The sequence below is a fragment of the Larus michahellis genome, chromosome 20 (genome assembly GCF_964199755.1).
Source record: "Larus michahellis chromosome 20, bLarMic1.1, whole genome shotgun sequence".
NCBI lineage: Eukaryota > Metazoa > Chordata > Aves > Charadriiformes > Laridae > Larus > Larus michahellis.
Window position 1 is genome coordinate 7,683,867 of NC_133915.1, and position 20,370 is coordinate 7,704,236.

Here is a 20,370-nt window from a genome sequence, read left to right on the forward strand (position 1 = left end):
TTGCAGGCAGGATGGTGGGCAGGATGGCAGGCAGGGGATATAGACAGGGATACAGGCAGGATGGTGGGCGGGCGATGCAGGCAGGATTGCAGGCAGGACTAGAGGTAGGAATAGAGTCAGGATGGCAGGCAGGGATGCAGGCAGGAATAGAGGCAGGGAATGCAGGCAGGATGGCGGGCAGAGAATGCAGGCAGGAATAGAGGCAGGATGGCAGGCAGGGATACAGGCAGGATTGGAGGCAGGATGGCAGGCAGGGATGCAGGCAGGGACACAGGCAGGATTGGAGGCAGGACGGCAGGCAGGGATGCAGGCAGGGATACAGGCAGGACTGGAGGCAGAATGGCAGGCAGGGATGCAGGCAGGATTTGTGGCAGGACGGCAGGCAGGGATGCAGGCAGGACAGCAGGCAGGGATGCAGGCAGGACGGCAGGCAGGGATGCAGGCAGGACTGGAGGCAGAATGGCAGGCAGGGATGCAGGCAGGGATGCAGGCAGGACAGCAGGCAGGGATGCAGGCAGGATTGGAGGCAGGACGGCAGGCAGGGATGCAGGCAGGACGGCAGGCAGGACAGCAGGCAGGGATGCAGGCAGGATTGGAGGCAGGATGGCGGGCAGGACAGCAGGCAGGGATGCAGGCAGGAATAGAGGCAGGGAATGCAGGCAGGGTTGCAGGCAGGATGGCGGGCAGAGAATGCAGGCAGGAATAGAGGCAGGATGGCAGGCAGGGGATACAGGCAGGATTGGAGGCAGGACGGCAGGCCGGGATACAGGCAGGAATAGAGGCAGGACGGCAGGCAGGGATGCAGGCAGGATGGCAGGCAGGGATGCAGGCAGGGATGCAGGCAGGATCGGAGGCAGGACGGCAGGCAGGGATGCAGGCCTCTCCGCGCCTGGCCCCGCCCGTGACGCCGCCGTGGGCCGGGCCGGCCGGGGACGCCGCCCCGGGCTGGGCGGTCGCCGGGGCCGGAGCGGGGCCTGCGCTGGCGGCCGGGCCGGGCCCAGAGCAGCCGCCGGAGGAGCCGCCGGGCAGCGGGGCCGCGAACCCACGGACCCGTGTGTGCCGAAGCGGCGGGGAGGGGAGGGGAGGGGGCACCGCCGCGTCCGTCCCCCCGCAACCGCCGGCGCCGCTGCGGGGAGAGGGGGCATTTTCGGGGAGCGCCTTCCATTTGAGACGGAATAAGGATTTCTGAGCCGCTCGGAATCGGCCACCCGCGTCTCCCGCCGCCCCGGTGCGGGAGCATCATGTCCGCCCCGGAGCAGCAACAGGCGCAGCCGCCCCCGGAGCCCGGGGAGCTGGACCCCGCACACGGGTACGAGCCGGTGGCCCCGCACTGGTTCTACTGCAAGGTGACGGACGGCAGGGAGCGGTGGGTCCCCTTCAGCGCCCAGGACTCCGAGCGGCTGGAAGAGGCGCAGGGCTCAGGTAGGGGGAGAACACCCGTGGGCAGGGGCTGGGGCGTCGGGGACGGCAGATTGGACTCCATCCCCCTCCAGGGCCTGGGGGATTTCACAGCGGTGCCCGCCTTCAGCTCCCATCATTGCTATTTTTAAATTGCCCTTTGATTTTAAATACCCAGTCACTGCTCTTAAAATCGCTGTAAGGAACGGGCCTGTAAGGTCAACGGGGGAGCATCAGGTGCGTGCCCAGGGGAAGCGCTGTCTGGGTATCGGAGGGAAATTCCCTGGGCACATCCAGCTTCTGCCTGGGATGCCAAATTTTCCCTCGGGAATTTTAAATTTGGACTTTTTTTGGCAACGTGCCTACTCCTAGCGCTGTAAAGGCATGAATAACTAAGCTGTTTGGGTGCATTGAATGGTCTGACCTCATTCATTTGACAGATGCTCTAAATTACGTATCACTGTACTGCACAGCACCCTGGTGGGTGTGGATGGGACAGTGTCAGCAGGATGTCAGAAATTCCGCTGGGGAGATTCCTCCCATGTGGATGCGCGGTGCTCTGCCTGCTCTGAGCGGCACCGCTGGCGATGAGACCCCGCCGTGCTGCCGAATACGGCCTGTCAGCACGACCCGCTGCCAGGACCGTGCTCGAAGCACTGCTGCTGCCGAAGGCAGCAGGCAGGGCTCCCGTTGCCCAAGGGTCACTCCGTCCTCCCTCTCCTGGGAAGCTCTGGATTCGAGGCCATCCCGCCAGTCCTCCGTGCCAGGACCGCAGCCGAGCCCAGCACAGCCTGGCACCGGGCGCTCCCCCGGCAGCCTGGCCAGCGGGCAGACCCAAACGGCAGCAGAATTAACAGAATTTGAAGCCTGTATTGGGATCTGTGCAGTTTAGAGGGGAATGGCTGAGAGACCCGTAGACCCGCACCTCCACCATAAGCAATGCACTTCCCAGGGACACAAATTCATGTTTTACCATCTAAGTGAGGCAGAAAGAGTCCGTGTAAGGCTGTGCCTGAACTAGAGAGGAAGATGGTTGTAGCTTAATGCCTTCGTCTTACCTTCTGTCTCCAGGGCAAGTTTGACTTGGGGCATCTCTCCTAGGATGCCTGCCAACGTTGTTCTCCGTGCTTGGATACGGAGAACATTGGTGTCTGCTGCTGTTGCTTGTGCGTGCTGCCCACAGGAGATGCTCCAGTCTCAGCCCCGTGATCTGGCGTGGTACACAGCTTTCTGGTAGCGTGCCTTGCTGGTCCTCTCACGATTAATTTCAGGCCTTGGTTCCTGCAGGGAGAGACAAAGAAGATCTGGTTGTCCCAACGTCGGGGGGTAGGTACGATGTGCACCTGAAGAAGAGGCAGCGCGTTGCGGTGTACTGGGAGGAGGAGGTATCTGAAGTGCGTCGCTGCACCTGGTTTTACAAGGGAGACAAAGACAACAAGTATATTCCCTACTCAGAGACCTTCAGCGAAGAACTGGAGGTAAACACGCCTTTCCTGGTAGCTTCCATCTTGCCGAGAAGCATCTTGGCTTCTCATTGTCAAATACTGGCCCCGACGTCCCAAACTCCACAGGAGGCAACTGGCACCACGGTCACGGCTGAGGACACGAACTCAAAAGAGGCTTTGGCACGGGGTTTTTGCAGCTGATTAACAGAACTTTAACACTGCCGCTGCCTCCCTGCCAGCCTGCTGGAACTAGGTGGCCTCCCCTTCCTCCCGCCCTTGCCCAGGCCCGTTGCCATCCTTCTGCTACGCGCTGAAGTGCCCGAGTGCTGTTGGCACGTCACGCAGCTCCGGCCTTGCTCGTAGCCTGGCTCTAGCAGCTTTGCGCTGTTTTGCGCTGTCTGCTGGGACTTCAGCGCGACTCTCCTTGTGAGAACCGGCCTCGCTGCGCTCACAGTTTCACCAAACCCAAGGGAACTGTGAATGTGGGAAAGAGGAACCATCACCAGGGGGACCCACTGAATGTAGACTTCAGTGGTCTGTACTGTTAATAGCTGGAGACTTGCTTTGGAAAGATATATATATATATATATATTTAAAAATATACATCTTTACAATCATCTGTATTCTAATGTACCAAAAAATACCCTTCTGAATTGACGGGGAAATCTGCTGCTGCTGCTATTAAAACGGGGGCTTTCCTGGAAGCTCTCCAGCAGCTGATACTCGGATGACCCTGTTGTTCTCTCAGCGTGACCTGGCAGATTTCTCTGCCTCTTTCGCAAAATGTGTTGATAACAGATACCATAAAATGGGTGGGGAATATCCCAGGTGGTTGAATATTCATGGGAATACATTCAGCTGACTTACAGAGGGTGGGTTTTTTTCCCTTAGGAAGCTTACATGATTGCTGTGACCCTGGACGAGTGGAAGAAGAAACTGGAGTCCCCTAGCCGGGAAATCATTATCTTGCACAACCCAAAGGTGAGGAGGGCCTGGTGATCTTTGTGTTCCACCAGCAAGGACATCCCTTCAGTTCTCTTGAGGGCCTGGCTTTATGCTGTTTTTTTTAACCATATCTGCTGAGAAATCAATTCCGTCCAAACAGCATTCCCCTCGCCTGCGGGCGCCCAAGTAGAGAGATGCCAGCAGAGAGTCTGCTTCGCACCTTAACGTTTCTTTACAAACACACCTTTCACTCTCTTTGTGCAAAGGGCTCGTACCAGCGCAGTTACACATCGCACTCTGGTACCACCCCGTACCGCCTACCAGCTCTTGTAGCAGAATTTCTCCCCCGCTTGGCCCCGGTATGCAGCGCAGCTTAATGACAGGCTCTTCTTGTTTACAAGCTGATGGTGCACTACCATCCGGTTGCCACCTCCGATGACTGGGGCTCAACTCCTACGGAACAAGGTCGACCTCGGACTGTGAAGAGAGGAGTAGAAAACATCGCTGCCGAGATCCCCAATGGTGAGCTCGCTTCTCCCTCCCTCCCACCCTGCCAAAGCTACAGACTCTTTTCCAGCCTGTTTTCTCAAAAGGACTGACAGAAGCTTCCATGATTCTTTAAATGAGGGGCGTATCTAAAAGTTTCATGCCAAAAGGAACTGAATGGTTTTCAGAAACCTTCCTAGCACCAGAGAGCCCGCAGCGTAAATGAACGTGCAGAGGCGGCAGACGCATGGGGGAAGGCACGGCCGCTTCCAGCCCCTGCGCTGAGACCAGCACTGTGGGAAGCTCTGCAGTGCCTGAAATAAACCCTCAGGTCTTGGCGTGGACATTCGTAAAGGAGAAGTTTGTTTCTGTGGTGGGGATACGGGGGTTTATCACTTGCCTACATGTAGGTGACTTTCTGGCGCACGTGCCCTCCCCATCCCTGAAGATGTGTTGGCTCTGTCCCCTCCCAGCTGTCCCCGAGCTCCCGTGACTTGTCCCCGTGGTGACACTCGGGACTTGTCCCCGTGGTGAGGACAGGCAGTTACTCCTGTCTAACCCCTTCATTTTCCATGCCTGCACGCCTTCAGGAAGGTGCATATGCAAACTAAAGTGTGTGGGAAGCAGAGAACAAGACGTAACGTCACGTGGCACCTACCTGAGAGCTGCAGGGACGCGGTGGCCGGGTGGCTCAGCAAAGCAGGCTGGACACCGAGTCCTCTGGGCCTGCCCTCTCCTGTGCTGAATGTGCCCCGGGCCAGGTGGGTGTCACTGCGAGGGCCATCCGCCCCCGCCGAAGTGTGGATGGTGACAGAAGGGGGGACGAGCCGCTTTGCCTTCCTCTACTGTCCCCTTGATCCGGATCCATCCCGGCGCAGGCAGCTGAATTTAGCAGGGCAAACAAAGAAATGTGAGAAATCCCACTGCCCTTTAGGCACAAACCCGGGCGCTAACGCAAGGGTTTTTACCTGGCTGAGGTGAGGATGGGAGGCTCCGCTCTCTCGCGGAGTCTGTGGTTTCAGCGGGTCAGTTCCCCGTTAAGTGACGTCCCGCACAGGGCCCGTGCTCTGAACTCTTCTTTCCTCCTTAGGGGAGCCTCTGCAAATCGATCACCTGGTTTTCGTGGTGCACGGGATCGGCCCAGCATGCGACATTCGGTTCCGGAGCATCGTCCAGTGCGGTAGGTTTGGAGTCCGGCCGGGGTCCTCTTCCCACACGCCGCTTTTAGCGGAGCCAGTAAGGCCTCGTCTGCGCAGAGAATGTGAAACGCTGTCAAGAGAGCATTCCCACCACCCCGCCACTCGCGCTGGCAAGCTGCACAGTCGAATTTGCTGACTGCAGTGGGGAGCGCGAGTGCAAGGCTCACTAACCCATTAAATCCTACCATCTGGAAAGGTCTGGGCAACCACTTCCCATCACTGTGTTCTGCTGCTGCTCAAAATAGTGAGTTTCCCAAATTGGATACAGATTTTCCAAGTAACTGTCTAAACCTGCTAAACTAATTAGTAACCTGCTCAGTCTATTGCTAGGGCTTAATCTCACTGGGTGAAGCCTAACTGCCAGCACCCCATCCGGCGGCCTCGGGAGCGATTTTGGACCAAAAGCAGCGATGCTGCTTCTGGCTGAGGAAATCCCCAAGCTGCGAATGCCTGGAGGTTAGGAGAGTGGGCGAGGGGGAATCACTGCTCTTACACACTCCTCTTAGCACCCGCTGCCGATCAGTATCGGTGACGGGATGCTCAACCGAGTGACTCTGGCCTGACCTGTTCGTTATTGCTTGCTCAGAGCGCTTCAGTTCCTGGAGAGGTGATCACTGAAACTGCCTGGCAGCCTGACGTGATTTAACTTGTAGAAATAAAGGGAGCAGGGATTTTTCACAGCAGACTGTCTTTAGTTCCTATAAAATATACCTCTGCGTTACTGCAGTCTGTTCTTCTGTATGTTCATCTGATTAAACTGCTCTCAAGGCTGCCGACCACCTGAAATGAAGGGAATCAGCCTCTCTCCCTCAGAACTGAGTAATTTCAAGTTCATCTCCTCCCTCAGGATTCCCTTTCTAACATGTGCATCTTCGCAACAGATTTTTTTTTTTTTTTAATTCCCAAAAGCACCTTTCTTATCCCGACTGCTGTGTTAAAGCCCTGCCCATGTGGAAAGGAGGCTTGTTACAGCTGGGACAGCGAAATCCCGTAAACGCACGTGTAAGGACATGGAGCCTTCCCCTGATCTTGTAGTTAAAGATTGAAGGTCTTAGGGTAGCAGCAGCAGCAGCAGATTAAAGACCCTGGTGGGATTTCCCCTGGTAATGATCTTTTCTTTTATCTTATTAAGCGTTGTTGATGCAGCAGGCTGCTCTGTGGCCTGGTGCATCTCGGTAGGAGTTCACGCTCTTTTCCAGTGAACGACTTCAGGAGCGTTTCCCTGAGCATGCTGCAAGCGCACTTCAAGAAAGCCCAGGAGCAGCAGCAGATCGGCCGGGTGGAGTTCCTCCCTGTGAACTGGCACAGCTCCCTCCACTCCACCGGGGTGGATGTGTAAGTGTCCCCGACAGCCACCTCCTCCGGTGTCCGTGGGAACGGCACAGTGCACAGCCAGCCTCCTCCGGCGTAAACTCCACTTTTCCTGCCGGGCAAAGGGACAGCTGTGAGTGTTCAGGGCTGTGAGCACGCACGGGTGAGCAGGACAGAGGACCGTGGGCATCCACACCTTGCTAAAGGCCTCTGGAAGCTGAGCACCCCGTTTCTGCACTCAGGCGCTGCTCCACAGTGCCCGAGGAAGGGCAGAGGGCAGGCTGGGCTCCTGGGGAAGAAAGGCCAGGCTCCTTATTCCTGCCTGGAGTGTAAAAGCTGTGCTCTGCCTTCGGTCTCGGCATGAGCCGACGGTCTGATTACAATGTTATGTCCTTTGGGACGGTGGCAATCCTTCTCTGAACTTACACTTTGCTTTAGAAACGTGGCGGGGCTCACTGGCACCTCTAACTGCAGCTCCCTGTCTCCTCTTTTCCCCCCATAGTGACCTGGAGCGAATCACTTTGCCGAGCATCAATCGCCTGCGTCACTTCATCAACGACACCATCCTGGACGTTTTCTTCTACAACAGCTCCACCTATTGCCAGACCATTGTGGACACGGTGGCGTCCGAAATGAACCGCCTCTACCAGCTCTTCCTGCAGAGGAACCCCCTCTTCAAAGGGGGGGTCTCCATTGCTGGGCACAGCTTGGGTAAGGGCGTCTCACCCGCGGGTCCCCTCAATGTCACCGTGCCGTGGGAGCAGGGAGGGTACTTTTGTCCCAGAAAGGAGACGGCGTGGGAACTTTTCCCTGATGAGATGCTGATGCTCTGTCTGCCCACCCCTGGTTTCTAGGGTCGCTGATTTTGTTTGATCTCCTGACGAACCAGAAGGCTGCTCCCGAGGAGGACGAGCACAGCGAGGAGGTACGTGCTCTCCGGTGGCATCTGGACCCCCCGGGTGCTCCTGCAGCGCTTGCCCCATGGGGGTGGCTGTGCTGGGGCAGCGCCGCACCAACCTCCTGCTTCTGCCGCTGCCTGGGGAAGGGGCAGAGACTCCAAAACGTACGGGAGAAAATAAGTGAGCAAAAAGCACAATCCCTGATGGCTCTTTTCACAGGGGTCCAGGGCAACCTCAAGCAACAGGGGTATCGAGGAAGTAAAAGAAATCCTGAAGAAGCTGCAGCTGTCCGAATATTGTGATGTTTTTGAGAAGGAGAAAATGGACAGGCAAGCACTGGTAAGGAGCTCTCCTGTTTTGCTGTCTCTTGTTTGTCTCCTCTTTGCTTTTCTTCCCACTCCTCCCACCCTGTGCACATCTTCCTGGTACTGACTCACCTGCACACGAAACGTCTCTGAGGAGTGCGGCAGGAACAGAATTACAGAGAACAGAAATACCTCCCCGCACACACCTCTCTGCTCCTGGACTCACACCTGGGTTGCTTATTTTCCAGTTCTTGTGCACAGAGAAGAACCTTAAAGAAATGGGAATTCCCTTAGGACCAAGAATGAAGATACTACATTACATCAGCTCCAAGATGGAGATGCAGGTTTGTCTTTCGCACAGCTTGTATTCAGCCAGGTCACATCCCGTTGCTCCCAGACAAGGACCACGTATGATCAGTCCCTGAGCACCCCGACCTCCTCATTCCCAGCCATCCTCGCTCGGGCGGCTCTCACAGGCTCGTGTTTGCTGTGGTGACAGAGCTGCTTGCTGCTCCCGAGTTACGCTGGTGTTACCCTGCTGCAGGATCACTTCATCCTGTGGCCTGTAAGGCAGATCACAGAGCAGGAGGACTAGTTAACAGTGGTAGAGACTGAAGTTAGTGATGGCAGCTAGAGAGGTGGTTGTCACGAGTAGGACGATGCTGCTGAGACCATGGGATGCCGGGCAGTTCGCTGCCTCGTGTTCTTGCTCACGGGCGGGAGGACGGGCCGTGGTGTGGGCTCGCTGCAGCAGCTGCGATAGTGGTGTTTCCCGTTGTGTTGCTGCAGGACCAGAGCGCAGCAGGTCCCGGGCACAGCCGGGAGCACCGAGCAGAGCCTGGGTCCCCATCGCAGCACAACCCAGACAGCACAGACGATGGTGCGAATTGCCAGTACCGGGATGTTGGCTTAGGACAGGTAACTACCGAGCTCGGCACTGTGCTCTAACTGCAACAATGAGGCGCTCGTAACCAGCATAGAGTTTGTCTCGTGAAACAAATCCGAATCTCCCTCTCCTAGGTCTCAGCAAACTATCCTCAGCTGAACTACAAGCCCACCATCTTCTTTGCTTTCGGGTCTCCCATTGGGATGTTTCTCACGGTGCGAGGAGTGAAGCGGATCAACCCAAACTACAGCCTGCCCACCTGCAAAGGCTTCTTCAACATCTTCCACCCTGTAGGTATAAGGCCCAGAGCCTTCCTGTGTGAAACGCGTGGATCACGAGCCCTGGCTCACTGTTCCCTTCCTCTGTACAGTTTGACCCGGTGGCCTACAGGATTGAGCCCATGATCGTCCCAGACCTGGAGTTTGAGCCCATGCTGCTGCCTCACCACAAGGGCAGGAAGAGAATGCACCTCGGTAAGGGAAGGGCAGCCCCTCTCCCCCAGCGCGGGGCAGCGGCTGCGGCCCCCAGCCCCACGCTGACCCCTCCTGCCTTTCAGAGCTGAAAGAAGGGCTGACGCGCATGAGCGTGGACCTGAAGAACAACTTGCTGGGGTCCCTGCGGGTAGCCTGGCAGTCCTTCACGCGAGCCCCGCTGCCAGCCGTGGAGGGGGCGAGTACCGAGGCCGAAGGGGAGGCAGAGGCCGGCACGGAGAAGCAGCCAGGTTGGTGGTGCGTGCGGGGCGATGGGGAGCCATGATACAGCATCGCAGCCTGCCCACGTTGCAGCGTGCTGGGGCTCCCTGCAGCCACACCGGCGAGGTGCCCACACTGGCGTCAACCCCAGGGGTTGCCTTTGAGCTGCGGATGCACTTGGCTCTCCAAATGCCTTCCCCTGTCATTGCCTGAGGAAGGGGGAGAAGAAGCAAGCTGACCTCCTGGGGGTCTCGGCACACCCACACTGCTTTGTAAGCCTGCCAAGCCTGTCCCCCTTCTCTAGCTGTCTCTTGCTATGCTGTTTTACAAGAGTCGGAAAACCCTGGGGAGGAAGGACCAAGCACTTAAGCTGCCTCTCCTCTGCAAGAGCCCGCAGTGGGGCGAAGGGAGGGCAGGGTGATGCTGTTGCGTTTTCATGGCTGCTGGTGCCCCTTGGCTGAACCACAATGCTCTCTATTCCTCCAGAGACAAAGGCAGAAGAGCCCCCCGCAGCAGTGAAGGAAGAGGCCTCCCTCATTAACGTGGGGAGGCTGAACGGAGGGAATCGCATAGACTACGTGCTGCAGGAGAAGCCAATAGAGAGCTTTAACGAGTATTTATTTGCACTACAAGGGCATCTCTGCTATTGGTAAGCTTCTGCACAACTGTTAAAGCTTCAAATTCATGTCTGATGTAAGCAGAGTGCCATCGTTTTTAAAGCCAATGTAATAAGAAAAGCCTTAACTGAGTAAACAAGATATTCTCTTGCCTGTAACGCAGACATAGCAAGTGGGTAGGGACAGAGGAAGACCACTGTAGTTCTTGCCTGGTACTGCCTGCATTTGCACCGTGTCTACCCCATAACCATCACGGATGTCCTGACAGCATGGAGGGAAGTGTCCCCCTCTAATTCCCTCGTTCTCCTCCTCCAGGGAGTCAGAAGACACCGTTCTGCTGGTTCTGAAGGAGATATACCAGACACAAGGCATTACACTGGATCAACCTTTGCCAGGAAGCCAGTGACCAACCTATGCTGTTCTGGCCATTTGATGTAAGTCACCCTGCTTACACCCGCCTTCCGAATTTCCTAGGGCACCTCAGAGGACATCTGGTCCATTTGAGGGAATAATATCCCTTATTTACGGCGCTGTGTCTAAGGCAGGAGTTTGTGTCGGGCTTTTTCTTTGGCCTGTCAGCATGTTTGGCTTCTTTCCTCCCATCCTGCACACAAGCACTATCGGCCACGGGAGAGCTAATCAACTGCTGCTGCTGACAATAAGGGCAGCAGCAACTGTGCACGGTTATGATCTGTTCAGTCCACCAAGGGAACAACCAGATGTGCAGCCCATGCTCCAAACCTCCCGGGCTAAACGTTTCTTATAGACAGGTAGCGAACCAGAGCGTAGACCCTGCGGGTCTTGCAGGGGTGCTCTCACCCTCTGCTGCCCATTGCTGGCCAAGGGGAGACTGGGGTGAGGCGCATCCTTGGGTTTTCTGGCCCTCAAAGCCTTACGCTGGGTACAGGAGGCTGGGCTGAGTGGGTTCTGGTCTCTCCTAGTGCAGCTATTCCTATGTTCTCCTTTTGCTTTCTTAGATCCAATTCAACCAAGCACTCACCAGGAAAGTCCAGATTTCTTCTCTGCCTTCCTCTCTCCTCTGCTGCCGTGTCCCCCGCATGCTGTTTCCCAAGTACTTGCTGCTACCTGGAGATAAGGATGATTTTCCTCCATTTTGGGTAGGGGCTGGGGGGAAATATATCAAAGGAAAAAACTTCTGCTCACACACACACACACAGCACTTGCACTATGACTCCCTGTGGCAAGCTGTATTTTTAACCCTCCACCTTGTAAGCGATCACGCTGGCTCCTCTAGCACCGACGCAGAGTAGCTGCCTGGGCGAGGAACCGCCACCGAGGGCCTGACCCTGCTCCTGGCACAGTGAGGAAACTCCCAGCTTGGGACCTTGAAGAATAAAAGCCTTAAACATGCAGCGTGGAGAGACCTATAGCAGCCTTGGCGAGCGAAGGAGATTGCTGACTTCTCCCTGCTGTAACAGAGCACCGGGCGCGAGGACTGCGGTCTTTGGGAGGGGAAGCGCAGGGCACCGGCATCTGCTGTGAAGCGAGCAGGAATGTGTCTACCAGCGACTCTCATCCCCTTGGACTGCTGCTGCATGGTTGGTGTGTGCACCCATGGGCTGTGCCAGGCAGGACTGTCCCATAAAACAGCTGGTGAGAGCGGCATGTTTGTGCGCACTTGACCCGGGCGCTCGTGCCTCCCTGCTGCAGTAGGTTGGTAGCGACTTCTCAGCATCCTCACCCAGCCCACGGCGGCCATAAACCACGGGCATCCCTGAAGCACTGCCCGCGTCTCGTGTAGGACCAAGCTAGTGCCCAGGTGTGACTAAACAGGAGGAAATTCACCTCCAGGTCAAGCTACAGCTCTGCTGGGGGAAAGCAGCTGCTCCTCAGCAGCATCCAGGCAATTTGGAGTTCTGGAGGGACAGCCCTCCTCTGCTCTGCAGGGGCGCGGAGCAGCACTGCCGTCCTGCTGCAGTGTGGCTTTCAGGGTGGCTGCGGGGATCTCACGCCAGCCAGGCTCCAGTCGTTCTTGGTTTTAAATACACAAATTGCAGCCGGAGCCCAGATCCATAGGGTCGGGACACTGTGTCCCAGTGACCCCACGAGCCCAGCTCCGCAGTCGCCTGGAGCCTGGGGGCAAGGCAGAGGCTTCATGGTGTGTAAGGTCGTTGCTGTGACAGCCTTGGCAAGAGCCAAACCACTTTCCCTCCCGCTGACTTTTGCCCTGCATGGGGTAAGGAGCCTTTTTTTCCACAGCCTGTTTGTTTGTCCTCCGTTGTACTGCATTATTTGCACTATCTGAAAGGTTTTGTTTGCAGCCTACATCCCTCCTCCCATCCCGAAGGAACAGAAGCTGTTCTTTTACCTGACTGCAGGAACAGACACGCTGCTCAGTCGGAACCTGAACTACTGATTGCTAAAGCGTCTCCTACAAGAGTAGGAAAAGGAACAGTCTTAACACGGGACACTCTAATGATCAGCTTTTTAAGTTATGCACTTTGTTAAAAAAACAAAAAGAAAGAAGTTAAATACATTTTAAATGTTATTTAATGTCTTTTCCAGTAAAAGCCAAAATAAATAAGTAGATGACTGTGGTGTGTGCCTGTCTGGGGGGAGAGGGAGGGAGGGGGTTGAATAATTCCCATGTGCACTATTATAGGGAAAATTAAAGCTATTTCTGTAACTTCTATTGAAGTTGCAGGGTCGTAGAGGGCTTATATGGCGCAAACTGAACATGACGGGGTCGCGTTTTCATTACTGTTGTGTCCTGAGCTTGGCAGAGGCACATGTGCCTCGCTCCGCTACAGCCTCACCTTTGCATGTACATACACTTGATCAAAAATACAAGTATCTATGGAGGAGACGAGTGACAAATAATTACTTACAACAGTCCTGCCACACGGCTGCCCCTTGGATTTCTCAGCAGCGCCCTACCCTTCCATTGTCTGAGAAAACAAACCGCAGTGTAGGGAAACAAGCAGCTGTGAAGGGATGCTTTCAGACACCACTGCGTTTTCTGTCATCTCTTTACAACCACATTAAAGCTGCAAGGAAAGAGACACAAAATAAACACCCACCTGGAAACCCCTGCAGACACACCAAAGGAAACGGCTTGTACAGCATAAACCCAGTCCTTGAAGTAAAGTTTTCAGTAGCACAGCTCATTAAAAAAAATTAAACTTTATTGGGCAAATTAGAAAAAAATCAAGGCTAGCACAATAATACAAATAATGATCATGCTAGTTTCATTTTCCCTCTCCTCCATTTAATCCACGGTTAAAGACTGCAACCTTGCGCTCATTACTCCGAATTAGCTCAGCTGTGATTGAAAAGACAGACTTAAGCCCCGTGCCGGGAGCAGGTCCTGCACTTCATTTCGACACACACTTCCCATGAGAAGGGACAGGACAGCTCGGCTGGAATGAAGGGAGGTGACCGATGGTGCTTTCTGGCCTGGACACAAGAAGACCCCACCGGACGGGGCACACCAGATTGTCACATTTTTCCAGTTCTTGCTTCAGGACCATTCGTACCCGGGCTGTCCTCCTGCAGGGCTGCACACCAAGTGCCTCCTTTGCTTCACAGCAGGCCCAAAAGGAGGGATGCCTACAAAATTCAGCTAAATGAAGCAACACAGGCCCCTGAGCAGGAAAACTTAGCAGCACTGCAGAGAACGCCTGCTTGGGTTTCGCGTTCATCCTCATTTGAGCCACTTTTCGTAGACCAACCTCCCCAAGGCCTTCCCCTGCCCGAGCCCTCAGGGAGCAGCAGGAAAGGTGCCGGCAGGACAGAGCCCATCACTATATATCCAGGTGAAAGCTGGAAGCTGCAGGCTTCTCTTGGTGCGCTGGCAGTTGTTTGGATTTGTACAGAAACGGTTTGTGGCACATGGAGTCCACCAGAGGAGGGTAATACTGCCTGTAGCAGAGGTACGCAAGCACAAAGCCGATCGCTGAGCCAACCAACACATCTGTGGGCAGAGGAGAGTTAACTTCCCTTTACCTTCCCAAGCTCCACAATCGAATTCCCCAGCAGGCATTTTTTCACTCTGCTCAGGGCTGAGCTCTTGGCCGTAAAACTAAGCTTGGCATATATTTCAAAAACAAAAAGAAAGGCATCATCACCTTGCAGGCAGCAAGGAGGAGTAATCCAAAAAGCCAAGTTGCCAGCGTGGGCTCTGAGCACCTCTGCAGCAGCACAGACCGCCCCCATCGCTCAGGGCACCTGATTGTGGCCCCGTCCACAGACAGACACCAACCCTGACCCACCTTGCCAGTGGTGTTTGTAGTCGCAGGTGCGGGACACGGCGATGAGGGTGGCGAGGAACAGCGGGAGCAGGAAGGCGCAGAGCCGCAGAGCTCTGCTTCCCCGGCCAGGAGCGAAGCAGCGCAGCTTCCCGGCGATGTAGAAGGCAGAGAAGGCGAGACCAGCAAAGGCAACTGAAAGAGAAGCGTGTCACTTCAGGGCTTCAGGCTCTCACCCTTCACCCTCTCCCCTGCTGCAGTTGAAAGGCTGCAAGAGAACGTCTGTCCTGCCCATGCAAGCCAAGGGAAGCACCAGCTCATGAGTGACGGAGGAGTCGCAGAAGCTGGTACCTGGTGAGCATCCCTCCTCCCAGGAGCTACAGAAGCTTCACATTATGTTTGTCACGCCACTGTTTTGCAGAGGGAAAGCTGAGGCCCCCAAACAGGCCAATACATGTAGCCAAAGCCGCGGGGTGAATGAAAGCAAACACAAGGGCTTCTGCTCCCCATGGTTCGCTGTCCTGGGCTGCAGTGGGTAGGGGACATGGAAAACTTACATGAAGCATGTCCGCTGGGGAAGCTTTTGCGTCCCTCAGTCACTATGCCAGGGTCGCCTGTGCACACCAGCTCCGCGTTCGCTCGTCCATCGGGGAAGCATCGATAGAAGAAGTCTGGCCGTGGCCTAGGGCAAAGAACAAGGCACATAGCCCTCGGGCGTGCAGCGCTCCCAGCACGGTGCTCAGGAGTCATCCGAGCCCCCAGCCCTCCCACAGAGCACCCACACCCGAATGCAGTCACCAGCCACCTCGCACAGCTCCCTCCATCCTGCAAAGGGCCGGCAGCGCGACCCAGGCTGCAAGAAACGCAAATCTGAGCATCCTGCGGGCACACCAGAGCAAACATCTCCAGCTGCAGCTTGGCACAGGGAACTTCTTGCCACCCCGACCACGTGGCCGCGGGAGATGAAACCGTCCCATCCGCTCCCTGTACGCGTGCCAAAGCGCTCCTCCCTGGCGCAGGCCTGAGCGAGCCCATTTAAATGATGCCTTGAGACAGCAGGTCCCTGACAGTGTTTGTTCTAATATTTAATTGTCTTTACAGCTAGAAAAAACATGTTCCTTCCAGGCTGAGTATGTACAACTTCAGCTCCTGGCTCTTGCTCCTGCTATTGCAGCTCCACCATGGCGCAGACCTGCCTCCCCTCCCCGCACGGCGCAGCTCGGAGTGAGCCAGTTTCTCACCTGCCCACAATGAGCTTCAGGGCATTGGTGAAAACCCCGTTCAGGGCAAGAGCAAGGCTGGCAGCTAGGAGAGAGCAGAGAGGTCAGGTCAGCACCGTCCCCACCTGAATGTGCAGCCCGGAGGCACATTCAGTGCTCAAACTTCAGCTGGAGCCACACAGCTCAGCTTTGACACCCCTGACACAAGACTTGTGCCCCAGCAAGAGCAAAGGACTCGTGTGCGAGACCCCCGGCCCACAGCCGCGTGGGGGCTGCAGCTCCCCGGGGTAAGCAGGAGCTCACCGAGGCAGGCTTCCCGCGTGTCTTCTCGGTCAGCGTTCATGAACACCCTTGCCAGGACAATGAGCAATAAGGGAGACAGAAATGCGATGAACTGCCATGAAATGAGAAGACAGTTAGGCGTCTTGTTAACAAAGCAGATTTAAGCGCTCTCGCCAGAACACAACAGCAATTGCTCACAGAGATGATACACCATCCTTCCCCAAAGCCAAGCAGCAACCTGTGCTCTCCAAACACTACGCTTTTACTGGAATGCAAAACTGCCCCCAGCTGTGTTTGCAGCAAACCCTGACTAACCCTGCGCTCCCCAGAGCATGGCTATTCCTCCTGTCTGCCATCCAACGGCAGCGCTTCACATACAAAAGCCCACAGACTGCTGGACGCTGCCTGTACCAAAGTGTGAGGAAAAAAAACCAGGCAGCAAAAATAACGCAGTGCACTAAAAAGTCCCTCTCTGCATCCCACTCCTCCCTGTGCTTCACAGGCTGAGTGGCGCAGCGGAGCCTTCCCTCCTCTGAGAGACGCCCAGCACATCCTCAGCTCTCAGACAGCACCTCTGGCACAAGAGCGCGGCTTCGGCTGGCTCCGTGTCCCTCCTGCAGGTTTCCCTCCCCGGCACCAGCCGTGGCACCCTGCTGTCCCCAACCCCGCACGCACAAGGATTAGCAATTTGTCAGTGGCACCCCTGCTGCCTGTCAGCAAAAAACGCAGGAGCCGCTGATGCAGAGAAAACCAGTTATCGCTCACAACATCTCCGTGGCGATTTCAGCTGCAGGATTTCACCCCGGGGGAGCCCCACGGTGGGTCTGACAGGCTCCCGAGGAGGCTGCCATCCCCTGCACGTCTGGCACACGTCCTGCCTTCCGCCGCCAAATCCAAACGCTACACCAGGGTTTTGTCCTTTAATGCCTAGTGCCCACCCCTTGCAGAAAATCACCAGGACGATTTGCCAAGAAAGCGGGTGCTTGCCCAAGCCTGGAGCCACAGGTCTCACCCAAAGAGCCCTGCTTCAGAGTCAGGGACCCCCCCTTTAGCCGAATATCGCCCACGTGAAATCCAGCACTTACAGTTTTACATTAAACCCTTTTAACAGAGCCTAGAGAAAACATCTTCATAATCAAATTATAATAAAGCTTTGCTGAAAATAGCTGCTTTAAGCAAAACATTCCCTGCTAGCGAGACAGGTGCTATAGTCCATGATTATAGCCGTCTTGAAATGGACTTGAAACTGATCACAACAACAGTGAAAGGTCCTCACTAGCTCTAACAAACTTAGCTACAATCCCAAAGGCAACCCCCGATGGTAAAGCTTAAAAAGATGACAAAAATTGACTGTAGATGTTGTCTTGTTTGCAGTAATATACTGCACCTTCAGTAACACGCATTAAGGACTACAGGTATCTGCAACACAAGTCGTTTAGCTAGCGGCTTTGCTTTAAAAGCAGAGTTTATAATTAGAGAAAAATGTAAGTAAAACACAGGGAGCGGCTGAACTTACAAACATGGGCACCGTGGGTACGTGATCCACCTCTACGTACGGGTTTTTATAAAGCCACATCTCCTCGGGCTGCACCACGCGCTGAAACGGAGGCACAAACTCCATGATCCTGGAGAAGGAGGGGGGGGGGGGGGATAAAAAAATAAAAAAAATCACATTTTGGGCAGAACACACCCACAACCGGCCATTCGGGGCGCTCGGCCCCTCCCGAGGAACCGGAGGGGCCGCGGGGCCGGGGCGAGGGAGGGCTGGGCCACCCGAGGAGGGTGCTGGCCCGCCGACCCCGAGGCCGGGCGAGCTCCGGCGCCGCCCCGCTCGCCCTCACCCGAAGGCGGCCAGCAGCAAGGCCCGCACCGCCGCCTCGCCCGCCAGCTCCCCCGCCCGACGCATGGCCGCCCGCCCCGCCGACATGGCGCCGCCGCCCGCCCCGGGGCGGAGCGGCCTGGCCCGGCCCTTCCCCGCCCCGGGCAGGGTCCCCCGCGAGGGTCTCGGCTCCCCCGGCGGGAAGAGGGAGCCGCGCGGCCGCTACCGTTAAAGCGCGTCCCTCAGCGCCGCGTCTGCGCGGCTCTCAGCCACCCCCGGGGATGGCGGCTCCACCGCGGCCTGGGCAGCGCGTTCCAGTGCTCGAGAGCCTGTTCCGTGGAGAAATTTCTCCTAATATCCATCCTAAACCTCCCCTGGCGTGACGTGACGCCGTTCCTTGGGAGAAGAGATCGACGGCCCCTGGCTACCCCCTCCTTTGAGGGAGCTGAGAGCGAGAAGGTCTCCCCTCAGCCTCCTCCAGGCTGAACACCCCCAGCTCCCTCAGCTGCCTCTCAGAAGTTCTCCATCCCCTTCTCCTTGTGCTCCAGACCCCTCACCAGCTCCGTGTCCCTTCTCTGGACACGCTCCAGCACCTCAAGGTCTTTCTCGTCATGAGGGACCCAAACCCAAGCACATTATTTGAGGTGGAACCTCACCCGTGCTGAGTACAGGGGGACAATTGCTGCCCTGGTCCTGCTGGCCGCACTGTTCCTGATACAGGCCAGGATGCTGGCGGCCTTCTTGGCCACCCGGGCAAGCCCGGTCCTTTTCCACCAAGGCAGCTCTCCGGCCGCGCTTCCCCAAGCCTGTGGTGTCCATGGGGCTGGTGTGACCCAGGTGCAGGACCCCACACTTGGCCATGTTGCACCTCGTACCATTGACCTCAGCCCGTGGCTCCAGCCTGTCCCGATCCCTCTGTAGATCCCTCCGACCCTCCATGAGACCGACTCTCCCGCCCAACGCAGTGTCACACCGCGGGTGACAGCCCGGTGCTCGGCCGGCGAGACGCAGGGAGAAGCCTTTTCGTCGTTGGAACATTCAGAACGATTTATTGAAGTCAACCTCAAGCAAAAGTTCAAATCAGTGGAATGTCATTAAAAACCTTTCCAAATTAATCCTCACGGAAGCAAAAACACATCTGAATTCCAAAGTATTTGTAAAATAAAAAAGGCGACATCTCAGTAAATATAATGTACAAAAATTATATGTTCCTACCATCACAGACATTCAGTAAGAAGCTAAAATATTACAGGCAATTCTAGATACACTATAACTAGTTGACGGTAAGCTATCTATGTACAGGTTAACCAAGCTTTACAGGTTTCACACTATGCAAGAGAACATAGGCCGAACAACAAAACCCCCAAAATATCGTATATCTCAAAGTCTATGCGGCAACATCAAGTCATAATACAGTAATGCCCCAGTGGAACATCGCCAGGGAAAGGTAACACTACTTCGTTAGTGTCAAGAGCTTCTAGTCAACTTCCAAAAACTCTTAAGATATCGACTTCAGTGAATATTGATGCTTTGCTATTAAAGACTCGAGTGATTTCGTTAAAATAACATTTCACAGAATCTACAAAGTTTGTTACAGATAAACAAAGTCTACAGAAATAACGACTCTACAAAGGTCATCCGTACAGATAGAGAGTACATGGGAATGGAAACGGAATCTGCAGGTATCTGTGTTGTGCAACATCGCTCGCGTCTCCCACAGCCCCCCCGGAGCCCCCGCCCCCCTCTCCACCAGCCCAAATGCCACCGGAGCACCTTGTTGTCTGTGGCAACGCCATCGGCTTGATTGAAAAGGAAAAGTGACACCAGAAATGAGATAGACCCCACCAGTGAATAGGAAACGCTTTTTTCCTCCGGTCCGTTCCTGCCCCAGACGCGGGTGGGAAGGGGCCGGTGCCCGGCGGTGCGGGGAGGCCCGGGGAGGGCCACCATGGCCACCTCCCGGCGCTGGCAGGGACGGGGCGAGGAGAGGCAGCTCCCTTCTCTCCGTGCACAACCCCCGGGCAGCCAGTGCCACGCGAGGAACAGGGGATGAGTGAATGGCTTTGGCAAATTCATACGCGTTTTCCCTTTTTGATTTCACATTAATTACAGAAGTCTCCCATGCAGAGCACAGACAGAGTTTCAGCTTAACAACTCCCCTCTCTCCAGAGCGGTGAGACAGCCCCTCACAGGGGTAACAACACCTGAGCTCCTCACTCAGGAACAGAATATAATAGGAAACAGCTTTTTTTTTTTTTGCCTTTTTTTTTTTTTTTTTTCCTCAGAACAACATTGTGAATACATCCAAAGTGTAGGAGTGTATCGTAAGTGCAAATGTTTTTGCTACACAAAGATAAACAGCAGGGGAAAGCTGATGAGAAACGGAAGGCAAACGGGCAGCGTCCCCCCCGGGCTGCCGTCTCTCACGCAACACCCCCCGTGGGGACGCACACAACCCAGACGGCGCTTGGGAACGCTCGCCGTTTGCCAGAGACTCACTGTACAGCGGGAGCAGAAAGTAACTTCAGGGACGTCAAAGACATTGTCAATGTAGTATACAAAAAAAAAAAAAAAGTTATGTATAAATAAAAAAAAAAGCTGTAAAAGGAACCGCAGAGCTTCAAGTACATTAAACCCTGAATTCAATGAGGCAGAGGT

The 20,370-nt window shown here is 55.4% G+C and overlaps 2 protein-coding genes across 7 annotated transcripts; one reads left to right on the forward strand and one right to left on the reverse strand.

Moving 5' to 3' along the window:
- Positions 1-999: 999 nt before the first annotated feature.
- DDHD2 (DDHD domain containing 2) lies at positions 1,000-12,737 on the forward strand. 2 transcript variants are annotated; one of them, XM_074563735.1, is made up of 17 exons: positions 1,000-1,422; positions 2,686-2,876; positions 3,735-3,824; positions 4,190-4,310; positions 5,365-5,454; positions 6,673-6,808; positions 7,287-7,495; positions 7,639-7,709; positions 7,903-8,022; positions 8,237-8,332; positions 8,778-8,906; positions 9,009-9,164; positions 9,245-9,347; positions 9,431-9,595; positions 10,053-10,215; positions 10,499-10,617; positions 11,161-12,737. In XM_074563735.1, exons 1-16 carry the CDS (start codon positions 1,242-1,244, stop codon positions 10,587-10,589), a joined length of 2,112 nt encoding a protein of 703 aa, XP_074419836.1. In that variant the 5' UTR covers positions 1,000-1,241; the 3' UTR covers positions 10,590-10,617; positions 11,161-12,737. The 2 variants fall into 2 exon arrangements, with proteins under 2 accessions (XP_074419836.1, XP_074419837.1); XM_074563736.1 differs by having other exon boundaries at positions 1,093-1,422; positions 11,418-11,558.
- PLPP5 (phospholipid phosphatase 5) lies at positions 12,678-17,972 on the reverse strand. Of its 5 annotated transcripts, none has more exons than XM_074563742.1 (7): positions 17,735-17,829; positions 17,410-17,518; positions 15,915-16,005; positions 15,633-15,696; positions 14,949-15,073; positions 14,416-14,586; positions 12,678-13,191 (listed from the first exon to the last, which is right to left on the reverse strand). In XM_074563742.1, exons 1-7 carry the CDS (start codon positions 17,818-17,820, stop codon positions 13,175-13,177), a joined length of 663 nt encoding a protein of 220 aa, XP_074419843.1. In that variant the 5' UTR covers positions 17,821-17,829; the 3' UTR covers positions 12,678-13,174. The 5 variants fall into 5 exon arrangements, with proteins under 5 accessions (XP_074419843.1, XP_074419844.1, XP_074419842.1 ...); XM_074563743.1 differs by lacking the exon at positions 17,735-17,829 and adding an exon at positions 17,939-17,972 and having other exon boundaries at positions 12,679-13,191; XM_074563741.1 differs by lacking the exon at positions 12,678-13,191 and adding an exon at positions 13,309-14,117 and having other exon boundaries at positions 17,764-17,842.
- Between the last annotated feature and the right edge of the window lie 2,398 nt (positions 17,973-20,370).